This window comes from Pelophylax lessonae, assembly GCF_965119305.1.
Source record: "Pelophylax lessonae genome assembly, chromosome: 9".
NCBI classification, from domain to species: domain Eukaryota; kingdom Metazoa; phylum Chordata; class Amphibia; order Anura; family Ranidae; genus Pelophylax; species Pelophylax lessonae.
Genome location: NC_138776.1, coordinates 269,968,217 through 269,984,019, shown reverse-complemented (window position 1 = coordinate 269,984,019; position 15,803 = coordinate 269,968,217). Strand labels below are relative to the sequence as shown.

The following is a 15,803-nucleotide window of genomic DNA, read 5'->3' as shown; positions in this document are numbered from 1 at the left end:
TTCCCAGAAGAGTTGAAGCTGTTATAGCTGCAAAGGGTGGGCCAACTCAATATGGAACCCTACGGACTAAGACTGGGATGCCATTAAAGTTCATCTGTGTGTAAAGGCAGGCGTCCAAATACTTTTGGTAATATAGTAAATATATCCCGGGCCTAGATTCCTATGGTCTGTGGATTTTGTGGAAACATGGACTTGAATCCAAAGCAAGACCACTCCAAGGGTCCCCCAGGCAAAAACCTCCCAAAGAGTAGATGTTCCCTTAAAAGTCAGTAGGCAAGAGGCCAACCTGCACTCCTCTCCAGAAGCCCCTCTCCTGGTTGGGTCTGTCACACCAGGGGTCTACCAAATTTGAAAATTCAGATAGAACCTATTCATATAACCAACACTCAGGAGGTTGCTGATTCATCCTCTGTGGGAGTAGAAGCTAGGTCTAACAACCGATCCCGAATCTTGTGCTACTTAGGCGGGTGTTTTCTATGTATATAAATAACCTTTTTATAAGGCAAGGAAAGATTGACATCCGGGAGTTCCCTTCACTGAGGCCCGAAGCCACATCCTAGCTATCAACAATCTGGCCATAAAGAGTGTTTCCTAAATAACCTTCCTATAAGGAACAGATCATTATAGGAAATCATCATTTGCCATGACTGGGGGAATGTCTGTGAAATTTGATGAACACATTTTTAACAACCAGATCTGTAAGTGTTTGTGAAATCTTCCCGCACAAAATGTACTCAGCCAATGAAAGGTAAGGATTCCATTTTTATTTTTCTCCTGCTATCAATGGCCAACACGGAACAACACTTCGTCCATGTCTTTGGTGATCTCTGATCTCCTTATGAAGTGTTTCTTACATGATGAAGATCAGCCATGGAGTATATCTGAGGTGTATATCAGGGTGTGCTTCTTCCCCACATGTCCACCAACATTCATATAGAAGACATTTCCCGCACTCAAGGCTCTAATACACCTCCAGGGTTGTGTGGGACCCCTGATGTACAGGAAGACAGGACTTCAGGGAGGAACAATTCCCTCACTCAGGACAGAAAAGTGCCTTCTGCCTAGTGTGCAATTTCTGATGTCTGTGAAGATTGGACTTCAGTGTAAAACAATCCTCGCACTCAGGACAGGAATATGGCTTCTCCTCTGTGTGCAATCTCTGATGTCTGCGAAGATTGGACTTTAGTGAAAAACATTTCCCGCACTCAGGACAGAAAAATATCTTCTCCCCCGAGTGAGATCTCTGATGTGTGACAAGTTCTGATTTTTTCACAAAACATTTTCCACACTCAGAACAGAGATTAGGCTTTTCAGCCGTGTGAGTCCTTTGATGTCCGTCAAGATGTGACCTCTGTGAAAAGCATTTCCCACACTCAGGACAGGAATACGGCTTCTCCCCCGTGTGGGATCTTTGATGTGTGATAAGAACTGATTTCTCTGCAAAGCATTTCCCACACTCAGGACAGGAATATGGCTTCTCCCCCGTGTGAGATCTCTGATGTCTGATAAGATTTGAATTCTGTACAAAACATTTCCCGCACTCATGACAGAAATATGGCTTCTCCCCTGTGTGCAACCTCTGATGTGTTGAAAGATGAGACTTCTGAGAAAAACATTTCCCGCACTCAGGACAGGAATACGGCTTCTCACCTGTGTGAAATCTTTTATGCTTCTTAAGATTGCCTTTAAAATTGAAACACTTCCCACACTCCTCACAGGAATACCTCTTATCTGTTGAAAGGATGGCACCATCCCTCACAGTCTGAGGTTCCTTAGGATAAGAGGAATATGACGGTCCGGCACTGTCCCTCACAGTCTGAGGTTCCTCAGGATAAGAGGAATACGATGGTCCGGCACTGTCCCTCACAGTCTGAGGTTCCTCAGGATAAGAGGAATACGATGGTCCGGCACTGTCCCTCACAGTCTGAGGTTCCTCAGGATAAGAGGAATACGATGGTCCGGCACTGTCCCTCACAGTCTGAGGTTCCTCAGGATAAGAGGAATACGATGGTCTATCTACACTGTGTGGTGCCGGATGGACATTTGAGGTAGCCGGGTTTTCTCCTGGATTATTCCGCGTATGAGATCTTTGATGTGCGATAAGAAGTGATTTCTGTACAAAACATTTTCCACACTCAGGACAGGAATACGGCTTCTCTCCCGTATGAATTCTCTGATGTACTGAAAGACTGGACTTTCTTGAAAAACATTTGCCACACTTAGAACAGGAAAATGTCTTCTCTCCCGTGTGAGTTCTCTGATGTACTGAAAGATGGGACTTCTGTGAAAAACATTTCCCACACTCAGGGCAGGAATACGGCTTCTCACCTGTGTGAGTTCTTTTATGTACATTAAGATTGCATTTCAAATTGAAACACTTCCCGCACTCAGGACAGGGAAACCCCTCATCTGTTGGAAGGACAGCACCGTCCTTCACAGTCTGAGGTTCCCCAGGATAATTGGAATACAATGGTCCGGCACTGTCCCTCACAGTCTGAGGTTCTTTATGAGAAGAGGAATACGATGGTCCGGCACTGTCCCTCACAGTCTGAGGTTCCTCAGGATAAGAGGAATACGATGGTCCGGCACCGTCCCTCACAGTCTGAGGTTCCTCAGGATAAGAGGAATACGATGGTCCATCTACACTGTGTGGTGCCGGATGGACATTTGAGGTAGCCGGGTTTTCTCCTGGACTATACTGTGTGATGTCCTCATCTTCTACTTTACAGTCTGGAGACAAAGTGAGACAATCCTCTGAGGTTTTCCTCATCTCCCGTCCATCTACTAAAATAGAAATACAAAGATTATTACTAGACATCAGCAGATTGGTTCCCCTAAACCAGGACTCCGCCCACATCAGACAGCTTTGTCTCTGAGGATCTTACAATTCCCCCCTCAAGGTAACTAGTAAATGGGTCCTCTGATCTCCTACCCGTTAATTTCTTTATTCATGGACCTTAGTCAGAGAGTGAGGAAACAACGAGAACTGTCTTTTATAGGAGTGACAGTGATGAGGGGATTATAGGACGAGTGTCCCCTCCCCCCTCTGTCACTCAAGTCCCGCACTTCCTTATTTAGTCCATGATTTAGTCATGAATAATAATAATAATATACATAAGAGTATATAGTGTAGGGGTCAGGACTCATAATATTCGTGTTCAGTAATCAGTTGCAGAGGTCCCACACCGCTGCCTCCCATCTCCTGAGACTGCACTCAGTGACTTGGGTGTGAGACTATACAGACATATCCCTCCACCCGGCACAGCCAGCAAATAACAGAGCAAGAAACTCCGGGAGAATTGTTCTGTCAGAGATCTTGGTAGACCCCGGCATGGGGTAGAAGACCCAAGGTACATACCCCAGGTGTCTAGGCCGAGCAACGTCTATGGTGAAAATCAACATTTTGCTGCCAGCTGAACCCCAGAATCTCCATAAATCCAGTCTAGAGACATAAATTGTGTCTGCAGCACAGAGAAGGAAGATTATCCGAGAGAAATACAGGAATACAGGATGGGGAACACAGGTCAGGAAAGTGACCTGATATCACCCAGTCTCTACCCTTCTCTGGACCAATCAGTGAGCAGTATGGGTTGAGGAATGGATTTAGTGTTAATGACCTACCTGTGCTGATCTCTGTAGGAGTGTCCTCCTCTATAAATATCCCCGTTATTCCATCCTCCTCCATAGATTGCTGATTATCCCTCACGTACGTCTCTTCTTCTTCTGATTTAACCTCAACTTTAATATCTATTAGATCCTCACCCTAAACCAAGAGAATGATAGAAAATATTATCTGTAAAATATAAGCTTTAGCTTGTGACATCACATAAAAATACAGAATACTTTATTAATCCCAAAGGGAAATTGGGAAATCCAAACATTATTTCCACCAGTCCATGTTCTATATGTTCCATCTCACTAACCTTGAAACATTGAGGGATGGTGTGACCTCCCTGTGTGGAATCCCGGGAATACAGAGGACGGGGACATCTCTCTGGTGGGTTCCTGGTATTAGGTGGCTCCATCATATCCTTGTGTCTTTCAGAAAACTCCTCCATCACTCCATACTCCTCATCCTCCTCTTTATACTCTTCTTTAACAATAATATTATAATCCCCGAGGTTTCCACTCTAAGTATATAATAAAACATTCATTATAACAAACACACTTATTTACAAATCACAAATACCAATAATTATTCCTCATCTACCTGATGATGGTGGGGGATGGTGTGACCTTCCTGTGTGGAATCCCGGGAATACAGAGGACGGGGACATCTCTCTGGTGGGTTCCCATTACTGGATCCATCTGTAGGAAACACACACACTGACTGAATACATTGTTTCTATGTGTTTATCAGATGATGGGGGATCTAGGTGGATCCTCCGTACTGCTCCCTCCTTTACAATAAAGTCTCCTCTTACCCGGTGATGTGAGGGGCGGCTGATTCTCCATCATGACGTCCTTGTAGAGATCCTTGTGTCCTTCTAAATACTCCCACTCCTCCATGGAGAAATAGACAGTGACATCCTGACACCTTATAGGAACCTGACACACACAATGATACAGTCACCATCCAGACACATCCCTTGTCTGTTACTGGATAATGTCCCAGAATTCCCAGCACCGCTCACCTCTCCTGTCAGCAGCTCCATCATCTTCTTGGTGACTTCTAGAATCTTCTCCATGTTGTGTCTCTCAGGTTTTAGGGAGTCACATGGAGGCACTGTGATGGTCATATGATCACCTGACTTCAGAAGAGGAAATCTCTGTATTGGAGAACCAATAGGAATATCATGTTAGAATCCCAGAATCCTCCTCACCTCTCCGGTCAGGTCTGTGTTTTATTAATAGAGATAAGAGTGGTGTCATGTGACCTCCCAGAATCCTCCTCACCTCTAGGGTCAGGTCTGTGTTTTATTACTAGAGATAAGAGTTATGTCATGTGACCTCCCAGAATCCTCCTCACCTCTCCGGTCAGGTCTGTGGTTTATTACTAGAGATAAGAGTGATGTCATGTGACCTCCCAGAATCCTCCTCACCTCTCCGGTCAGGTATCTGTTTTATTATTAGAGATAAGAGTGATGTCATGTGACCTCCCAGAATCCTCCTCACCTCTCCGGTCAGGTATATATTTTATTATTAGAGATAAGAGTGATGTCATGTGACCTCCCAGAATCCTCCTCACCTCTCCGGTCAGGTATGTGTTTTATTAATAGAGATAAGAGTGATGTCATGTGACCTCCCAGAATCCTCCCCTCCTCTCCGGTCAGGTCTGTGTTTTATTAATAGAGATAAGAGTGATGTCATGTGACCTCCCAGAATCCCCCTCACCTCTCCAGTCAGCAGGTAGATGATCTCCAGGGTGAGGTTTAGTATTGTCTCAGTCATGTGACTCCGGTCCTCCTCCATCCTCAGTGATGTGGTCATGTGATCTATGCGGGGTTCCCTGTAGATGGATAGTGGAGAATTATTTGGACTGTATTGGGTGTACAATGTTAGGATGGGGATATAAGGGGGGTAATATTCCGGCTGCCCCCCAGTGGGGATTGGAACAGGTAGATCGGGTTACTTAGGGGGTCTATCTATAAAAAAAATTGCTTAATCATTCATCCAGCAAGTCTGCATGAGCATTTGTTGTGTGCAAATTTTATTTTATAAAAGGGCAGTAGTGAAATACGACATTGGGGGCCACTAGATGGAGCTGAGGAGCACAAGAAATACATAGAGTATATCTTTGTAACAAGAGATACAATGGAACAATTCTGGAGAACACTAGAGGGAATACGTAAGCAATGGGTGTGCAGTATATACATGCAGTTGAAAAGTTATTGGAGCCCCATTTGTACGCAGTCTGCCATCACTTTGCCGTGCAGTAATTAGTGTGCACTAAAAGCACCACCACCCCCTCCCGCCCATTACCATAGTATAAATAAAAGCTAGGCTGTCCATTCCCCTCCATCAATATACTACAAAGGCAGAGAGACCTCATATGAGAGGCAGAGTTGCTGTATGGAGAGATAGTAGGGGAAGAGCAGTTACTGTACGGAGAGATAGAAGTGTCGGGTCCCTTTTTAACCACTTCCCATCCGCGCCATAGCCAAAAGACGTCTGCAGCGTGGGCTTACTTTGCTGGGAGGGAATCCATGGATGTGCTACCCGCGCAATCCTTTGGACTCAGCTGCTTACAGATCAGGGTAAGGGGCCAATCACAGCGGCCCTTCACCACGTGATCAGCTGTGTCCAATCGCAGTTGATCACGGATGTAAACACAAGCCAATTTTCAGCTTTCCTTTCCTCATGCTGACAGCGAGAGGATGAGAGAAGAGAGCCGACAGCTGATTATTAGTGCAGCCCCAACAGTGCCGCCAATCAGTGCCCATCAGTTCTTCCTCATTAGTGAGACCTATCATTGCCGCCTATCAGCGCACATCAATGAAAAGTTACCTTTCTGTAAAATTTTATAACAAACTATGAAAAATGTTTCGTTTCTTCAAAGTCTTCGGTCTTTTTCTGTTTTTTTTTTTTTTTTTTTTTTTTTAGCAAAGAATACCCCCCCCCCCCTCCCCCAGTGGAGATTAAATACCATCAAAAGAAAGCTCAATTTGTGTGATAAAATGATAAAAATGTCATATGGGTGCAGTGTCCCCATGAAACAATAACTAACTTCACTACCCAACACGGTGGAAAGACGACGCTGAGCTCCTACAGGTCATCAGTTTTGAGAAAACCGGGTATAACGGCCCCAGAATTATTCCTCTCACTCCGGGGTGTGCTGCTAATTTCCCCCCTATGTGATAGTGTAGTAAAAATGACAGGTCCTCTTTAAGGAGACATCAGGGGGCAATTAGACACCCTAACATCACCTATGGACCCCAGTGAAGCTGATGAAGATTACTCAGCTTCTTCCCTGACCACAGTGACCGGGGAATGACGCCTGGAAGTGATGAAATGCTCATCTCTTCTGGGTTCATTCACCAGAGTGGAGATCCGAGAACTGATCACCCTTCACTCCATCCACCATGCCAATCCCGAGCCTACAGGAGGGGCAGAGGAGCCTGGGGTACAAGGCAGAGGAGGTCAGGTTTGAGGGAGAGGGGGGGGGGGGGGGTCGGTATCTTTGAGGGAAGGGTGTAGAAGTGCAAATTTCAGTACAACCCAAATCTTATCCCTCATTACAAGAGACTGCTAAGGAGAGAAGGTGACAACTCCAGAATGAAGAGAATGTTCCGGCCCCGTAAGTGAGGAAATGTTCTGACCCTGAAGGGGGTAATCTACGTTTCCACACTATATCGGTGTGTATCATCATCTTCTGGAGATAAAAGTGGTCACAGTGACTATGGAGGAAGAGGACGGACATGACGGGGGGGGGGGGGGTTACTGGGTGTAAATAGAAAATAATATCTTATTACCTCCTCTGCTGCCACTTCCAGTAATGTCTCCACTCTACTTCCTCCCGCCCCCCCTTCACCTGGAACTTCCTATTAATACCTGACATCACTTCCTTCTTCCATAGAGACTTCCTGTCTGGGTAGAAGTGAGATCACCACCTTGTGGAGCTCAGAGGAACTGCAGCCCCGAGAAACATCTCGTAGTGAGAACACGGCCTTGTGCTGTATGTGTATGGAATTTATATCCTTATAGATCGGTCATCTCTACTCCCACAAAGGGGGAGAGAAATATATTACTGCCTAGTCCAGCCTTTTTGAGCCAGGGTTCCTCCAAAGGTTTCTAGGGGTTCCATGAGCAATGAACCATTTCTGTCTCTCAGTAACAACTGACATCATTGATCTGTAAGGGGTGCAGTCTTCCCACTGATGATGATATAAGGGGGTCCTTCTCCTATTGGTCACCAATGTAAGAGACCACTACACTGACCACTGATATAAGGGGGTCCTTCTCCCATTGGTCACCAATGTAAGAGACCACTACACTGACATAAGGGGGTCATTCTCCCATTGGTCACCAATGTAAGGGACTACTACACTGACCACTGAAATAAGGGGGGTCCTTCTCCCATTGGTCACCAATGTAAGGGACCACTACACTAACTACTGATATAAGGGGGTCCTTCTCCCATTGGTCACCAATGTAAGAGACCACTACACTGACATAAGAGGGTCCTTCTCCCATTGGTCACCAATGTACGGGACCACTACACTGACCATTGAAATAAGAGGGTCCTTCTTCCATTGGTCACCAATGTAACAGACCTATACACTGAGATAGGGGGTCCTTCTCCCACATGAGGGTCCTACTTCATGTGATGATTGTGTAGCCTTTGGGCAGGACTTCTATGTTATGGCTGTGTAGTGCCTGGTGTACGTCCCTCTCGGGAGCTGTTTTTATGGGTGATCTCCCTCCACTCTACTCCACCACGCCATTTGGGTGCTCTATGTTCTCCCCTGTGCTCTATGTTCTCGCCCCAATAGGATCTCCTGAGGAAGCTGTAAGCGAAACGCGTAGTGATCTTTTGGCATTTGGCACACTAGAATTCTGTTCAGCCCGGATACGTGATATTGTCGCCGATCTGTGTTATCTACTCGTCAGATCCTGGCATATTTTTGGCATGTTTCAGATTCTTGTGCTATAAGAAGAAGTTACACAGCACTTACCTATATACTATTCATGTTTTGTTTTTAAACAATTGTTTTATGTTGTAATGAATTTTCTACTTTTAATATAAGTCCGAGTACTGGTTTTTGCGCATGGGATTTACAGTGGCTACCTTTAAAAACTTATAGGCGGCACAGGTGGGCACTGATTGGCAGCACTGATGGGCACTGATTGGCAGCACTGATGGGCACTGATTAACAGCACAGGTGGGCACTAAGGGGACCAATGCAAATTTCCATTATATGTTTGTTTATGGATTTAATCAGCACTGACAGTTTATGAATATGAAACACTTACGTATTTAGTCATTTTTTGTCCCTTCCTTGGTATTATTTTTACCTTTATTTAGAGGCAGTGCAATCACACATTTTACTATTGATTTATTGCGGATGTGGGAACACATCTGGTGGTTGCAGCAGCTGCACCGTGTAATAAATCATAGGCATGATGGGAATTGTAGTTCCTGAACAACTGGAGGGCCCCTGCACTAAGGGGCTCGAAGTCCCTCTAACAAAAAACCAGGGCAGAGCATATTGCACACATAATTAACGATGATGGGAGGATGGTTACAGAGGACACTGAAAAAGCAACCATGCTGAATGCTTTTTTCTCCTCAGTCTTTACACAGGAAAAGGAGGGGTACACTGACCATGACTGTAGGGTTAGTAGTAATACACAGGACTTGCCACTGTGGCTAACAGAGGATGAAATCAGGAAAAGGCTGGATAAACTTAACACAAACAAATCACCAGGCCCGGATGGCGTACATCCGAGAGTACTCAAAGAACTTAGTAAGGTTATATCTAGACCATTGTTCCTGATCTTTGCTGAAAGTATTATGACAGGAAATGTACCAGGGGATTAGAGGAAAGCTAACGTGATACCGATATTCAAAAAAGGGCAGAGGCATGTCCTGGGAAATTATAGGCCTGTCAGTCTGACATTGATAGTATGTAAACTTCTGGAGGGGATGATAAGGGACTATATCGTAGAGTTTGCTAAAGACAACAACATCATCAGCGGTAATCAGCACAGGTTTACAAATGGGCGTTCTTGTCAAACAAATCTCTTAACATTCTACGAGGAGGTGAGTTGTGAGCTAGATAGGCGGAGACCAGTGGATGTGGTGTACTTGGATTTCGCTAAGGAGTTTGATACAGTTCCCCACAAACGCTTAATTTATAAAATAAGGTCTGCAGGCATAGACCGCAAGGTTTGCTCTTGGATACGGAACTGGCTAAAAGGGCGTGTCCAAAGGGTGGTAATAAATAGCGCATACTCAGACTGGTCTGGGGTGGCTCAGTCCTGGGACCACCCTTGTTCAATTTATTCATAAACAGCATTGAGGACGGGATCAGTAGCTCTATATCAGTTTTTGACACAAAATTGGGCAGGGCAATAACAGCACAGCATGAAGCAGATATCCTACAGAATGACCTGGACAAAATAACGGAGTGGGCAACGACATGGCAAATTAGGTTTAATGTGGAGAAGTGTAAGGTTTTGCACTTGGGGACTAAAAACATAAAAGCACAATACACTTTAGGGGGGGAACTTTGGGGGAATCAAAAATGGAGAAAGATCTGGGAGTCTTAGTAGAGGATAGACTAGGCAATAGCATGCAATGTCAAGCGGCAGCTGCCAAAGCCAGCAGAATATTAGCATGCATAAAGAAAGGGATGTATTCCAGAGATAAGGCTATAATCCTTCCACTTTATAAAACTCTGGTCCGACCGCATCTGGAGTATTCTGTCCAGTTCTGGTCGCCAGTCCTCAGAAGGGATGTGTTGGAGCTGTAGAGAGTCCAGAGAAGGGCAACTAAACTAATTAGGGGATTGGAGGACCTTAATTATGAAGAGCATCGGCAATCGCTTGATTTATTCTCCCTGGAGAAGAGATGCCTGAGAGGGGACATGATAGCAATTTATAAATATCTCAATGGTGATCTCAGCATAGAAAAAAAGCTATTCAGTCGAAAGGATTGCATGAGGACTCGAGGGCATACAATGCGAATAGAGAAGAAGCGTTTTAACCTCAGCCAATGCAGGGGGTTCTTTACTGTTAGGGCTACACAATTGTGGAATTCTCTACCACAAGAGGTGGTTTCTGCGGGAAGTATGGCTACTTTCAAAAGACTCTTAGATGTACATCTCAAGGATCAGAACATTAGGGGTATGAGAGATGATTATGGTCACACACACCTACACAGATTAAACTGGATGGACTATTGTCTTTATTCAACCTCAATAACTACAGTATGTATGTAATAGAAGCCAGGTAACGTCTTTCTTCCTTTCGTCACACTGACAGCATGAAGAGAAAAAAAAGAGCCGGTAATCGGCTTCTGTTTACTTCCCTGATCAGCTGTCATTGGCTGGCCGTTGTGATTGGCCCTTTACCCTGCTCTGCGATCAGCCGAGTCACAACAAGGAAGGGCATGAATGGGAGGACGAGAAGGCCCAGCTCGCAGTCCCCGCTCTAATTGATCACAAAGGAGTTTTATCGTGTTGAGGTAAGTACTCTGTGTAGGCCAATCAAGTTCCTCCACCCCAAACTCGTTCATCCATGTCTTTATGGACCTTGCTTTGTGCACTGGTGGGCGGTCATGTTAGAACAGGAAGGGGCCATCCCCAAACCCCTCCTACAAAGTTGGGAGCATGAAATTGTCCAAAATGTTTGGGAAAGCTGAGGCCTTAAGAGTTCCCTTCACTGGAACTAAGTGGCCAAGCCCAACCCCTGAAAAACAACCCCATATCATAATCCTCCTCCACCAAATGATTTGGACCAGTGCACAAAGCAAGGTCAATGAAGACATGAATGAGCGAGTTTGGGGTGGAGCAACTTGTCTGGCCTGCGCAGAGTCCTGACCTCAACCTGATAAAACACCTTTGGGATGAATTAGAGCAGAGACTACGAGCCAGGCCTTCTCGTCCAACATGAGTGCCTGAACTCACAAATGCGCTCCTGGAAGAATGGTCAAACATTCCCATAGACACACTCCTAAACCTTGTGGACAGCCTTCCCAGAAGAGTTGAAGCTGTTATAGCTGCAAAGGGTGGGCCAACTCAATATTGAACCCTACGGACTAAGACTGGGATGCCATTAAAGTTCATGTGTGTGTAAAGGCAGGCGTCACAATACTTTTGGTAATATAGTGTGTATCTATGGCTGATTACTGGGAATTCTGTATCTTTAATAGCACGTAATTACACCGTATCTATAATTATATTCCTCTACAGATCACATCTCACCTACTGGAAACAACACCCGACTCACATATTTATGTTATAGGCCACTAGAGGCCATTATAGGAAATCGTCATTTGCCATAATTGGGTAAATGCGGGTCACATTCAATGAACAAATTTTTAACAAACAGACCTATAAGTGTTTGTGAAATCTTTCCACACAAAATGCACTCAGCCAATGAAAGGTAAGGACTCCATTTTTATTTTTCTCCTACAATCAATGGCCAACACGGGACAACACTTCATCCATGTCTTTGGTGATCTCTGATCTCCTTATGAAGTGTTTCTTACATGATGAAGATCAGCCATGGAGTATATCTGAGGTGTATATCAGGGTGTGCTTCTTCCCCACATGTCCACCAACATTCATATAGAAGACATTTCCCGCAATCAAGGCACTAATACACCTCCAGGGTTGTAAGGGACCCCTAAAATACAGGAAGACAGGACTTCAATGAGGAACAATTCCCTCACTCAGGACAGGAAAGTGGATTGCCCCCCGTGTGAGATCTGTGATGTCTGGAAAGATGGGACTTCCTAGAAAAACATTTCCCGCACTCAGGACAGGAATACGGCTTCTCCCCCGTGTGACATCTCTGATGTCTGGAAACACTGGCTTGAAATGAAAAACATTTCCCACAATCAGGACAGGAATAAGGCTTCTCCCCTGTGTGGGATCTCTGATGATAGTAAAGAATGTACTTATCTGAAAAACATTTCCCACACTCAGGACAGGAATACGGCTTCTCCCCTGTGTGAGATCTCTGATGTCTGTAAAGACTCGATTTCACTGAAAAACATTTCCTGCACTCAGGACAGGAAAGTGGCTTCTCCCCCGTGTGACATTTCTGATGTCTGCAAAAAGCGGATTTATCTGAAAAGCATTTCCTGCATTCTGGACAGGAATATGGCTTTTCCCCCGTGTGAGATCTCAGATGTGAGTTAAGACTGGACTTCTGTGAAAAACATTTCCCACACTCAAGACAGGAATGCGGCTTCTCCCCCGTGTGCAATCTCTGATGACTGTAAAAATTGGACTTATTTGAAAAACATTTCCCACACTCAGAACAGGAATGTGGCTTCTCCCCTGTGTGACATTTCTGATGTCTGTAAAAAGCGGACCTATCTGAAAAACATTTCCTGCACTCTGGACAGGAAAATGGCTTTTCCCCCGTGTGCGATCTTTGATGTGAGTTAAGACTGGACTTCTGTGAAAAACATTTCCCACACTCAAGACAGGAATGCGGCTTCTCCCCCGTGTGCAATCTCTGATGACTGCAAAAACTGGACTTATTTGAAAAACATTTCCCACATTCAGAACAGAAATGTGGCTTCTCCCCTGTGTGAGATCTTTGATGCTTGACAAGATCTGATTTTTGTAGAAAACTTTTCCCGCACTCAAAACAGAAATACGGTTTCTCCCACAAGCAAGATTTTTGATGTGTGACAAGATCTGATTTTTGAACAAAACATTTCCTGCACCAGGTACAGGAATACGGCTTCTCACCTCTGTGAGATCTTTTATGCACATAAAGATCAGATTTAAAACGGAAACATTTCCCGCACTCTTTACAGGAAAGCCTCTTATCTGTTCGAAGGACGGAACCGTCCCTCACAGTCTGAGGTTCCTCAGGATAGGAGTCATACGATGGTCCGGCAACGTCCCTCACAGTCTGAGGTTCCTCAGGATAAGAGGAATACGATGGTACGGCACAGTTCCTCGCAGTCTGAGGTTCCTCAGGATAAGAGGAATACGATGGTCCGGCACTGTCCCTCACAGTCTGAGGTTCCTCAGGATAAGAGGAATACGATGGTCCGGCACTGTCCCTCACAGTATGAGGTTCCTCGGGATAAGTGGAATATGATGGTCCGGCACTGTCCCTCACAGTATGAGGTTCCTCAGGATAAGAGGAATACGATGGTCCGGCACTGTCCCTAACAGTCTGAGGTTCCGCAGGATAAGAGGAATACGATGGTCCGGCACCGTCCCTCACAGTCTGAGGTTTCTCAGGATAAGAGGAATGAGATGGTCCGGCACTGTCCCTCACAGTCTGAGGTTCTTCGGGATAAGAGGAATACGGTGGTCTGGCACCGTCCCTCACAGTCTGAGGTTCCTCAGGATAAGAGGAATACGATGGTCCGGCACTGTCCCTCACAGTATGAGGTTTCTCGGGATAAGAGGAATACGATGGTCCGGCACTGTCCCTCACAGTCTGAGGTTCCTCAGGATAAGAGGAATACGATGGTCTGGCACTGTCCCTCACAGTCTGAGGTTTCTCAGGATAAGAGGAATATGATGGTCTGGCACTGTCCCTCACAGTCTGAGGTTCCTCAGGATAAGAGGAATATGATGATTCATCTACACTGTGTTGTGTCTGGTGGACATTTGATGCAGCCGGGTTTTCTCCTGGACTATTCCCGGTATGAGATCTTTGATGTGTGATAAGAAGTGATTTCTCTACAAAACATTTTCCACACTCAGGACAGGAAAGTGGCTTCTTCCCCATGTGAGATCTTTGATGCTTGACAAGAACAGATTTTTGTAGAAAGCATTTCCCGCACTGAAAACATAAATACGGTTTTTCCCACAAGCAAGATTTTTGATGTGTGACAAGATCTGATTTTTGAACAAAACATTTCTTGCACCAGGTACAGGAATACGGCTTCTCACCTATGTGAGATCTTTTATGCACATTAAGATTGGGTTTAAAATGGAAACATTTCCCGCACTCAGTACAGGGAAACCTCTTATCTGTTGGAAGCATGGCACTGTCCCTCACTTTCTGAGGTTCCTCAGGATAAGAGGAATACGATGGCCAGGCACCGCCCCTCACAGTCCGAGGTTCCTCAGGATAAGAGGAATATGATGGTCCGGCACCGTCCCTCACAGTCCGAGGTTCCTCAGGATAAGAGGAATAGGATGGTCCGGCGCTGTCCCTCACAGTCTGAGGTTCCTCAGGATAAGAGAAATATGATGGTCCGGCACCGTCCCTCACAGTCTGAGGTTCCTCAGGATAAGAGGAATACGATGGTCCGGCACCGTCCCTCACAGTCCGAGGTTCCTCAGGATAAGAGGAATAGGATGGTCCGGCGCTGTCCCTCACAGTCTGAGGTTCCTCAGGATAAGAGAAATATGATGGTCCGGCACCGTCCCTCACAGTCTGAGGTTCCTCAGGATAAGAGGAATACGATGGTCCGGCACTGTCCCTTACAGTCTGAGGTTCCTCAGGATAAGAGGAATATGATGGTCCGGCACCGTCCCTCACAGTCCGAGGTTCCTCAGGATAAGAGGAATAGGATGGTCCGGCGCTGTCCCTCACAGTCTGAGGTTCCTCAGGATAAGAGGAATACGATGGTCCGGCACTGTTCCTCACAGTCTGAGGTTCCTCAGGATAAGAGGAATATGATGGTCCGGCACCATCCCTCACAGTCCGAGGTTCCTCAGGATAAGAGGAATACGATGGTCTGGCACTGTCCCTCACAGTCTGAGGTGCCTTAGGATAAGAGGAATACGATGGTCCGGCACCGTCCCTCACAGTCTGAGGTTCCTCAGGATAAGAGGAATACGATGGTCCGGCACTGTCCCTTACAGTCTGAGGTTCCTCAGGATAAGAGGAATACGATGGTTCGGCACTGTCCCTCACAGTCTGAGGAACCTCATGATAAAAGGAATACGATGGTCCATCTACAATGTGTGGTGCCAGGTGGACATTTGAGGAAGCCGGGATTTCTCCTAGACGATTCCCCGTATGAGATCTTTGATGTGTGATAAGAAGTGATTTCTGTAGAAAACCTTTTCCACACTCAGTACAGGAAAGTGGCTTCTCCCCCATGTGAGATCTTTGATGCTTGACAAGATCTGATTTTTGTAGAAAGCATTTTCCGCATTCAAAACAGAAATATGTTTTTTCCCACAAGCAAGATTTTTGATGTGTGACAA

General features: G+C 45.5%; 3 protein-coding genes across 3 annotated transcripts in view; all 3 read right to left on the bottom strand.

The window, feature by feature from the left end:
* LOC309564462 (uncharacterized protein) overlaps window positions 1-15,803 on the bottom strand; it is a gene marked incomplete at its 5' end in the record, with an annotated part of 114,840 nt that overhangs the window by 27,042 nt on the left and 71,995 nt on the right. The window contains 2 exons of the mRNA XM_082269092.1: window positions 1,037-1,683; window positions 12,477-12,950. Coding sequence (XP_082125218.1) covers window positions 1,037-1,683; window positions 12,477-12,950 — 1,121 coding nt within the window. The remainder of the gene's footprint in view (window positions 1-1,036; window positions 1,684-12,476; window positions 12,951-15,803) is intronic.
* On the bottom strand, window positions 1,728-2,840 carry LOC309564041 (uncharacterized protein; the record flags this gene model as incomplete). Its single annotated transcript, XM_082268666.1, has 2 exons — window positions 1,899-2,840; window positions 1,728-1,731 (listed from the first exon to the last, which is right to left on the bottom strand). The coding sequence occupies exons 1-2, from the start codon at window positions 2,816-2,818 to the stop codon at window positions 1,728-1,730; spliced, it is 924 nt and encodes a 307-aa protein (XP_082124792.1). The 5' UTR covers window positions 2,819-2,840.
* Window positions 3,790-5,573, bottom strand: LOC309564040 (gastrula zinc finger protein XlCGF48.2-like; the record flags this gene model as incomplete). The annotated part of the gene is made up of 4 exons (XM_082268665.1): window positions 5,335-5,573; window positions 4,635-4,769; window positions 3,924-4,130; window positions 3,790-3,813 (listed from the first exon to the last, which is right to left on the bottom strand). The coding sequence occupies exons 1-4, from the start codon at window positions 5,428-5,430 to the stop codon at window positions 3,790-3,792; spliced, it is 462 nt and encodes a 153-aa protein (XP_082124791.1). The 5' UTR covers window positions 5,431-5,573.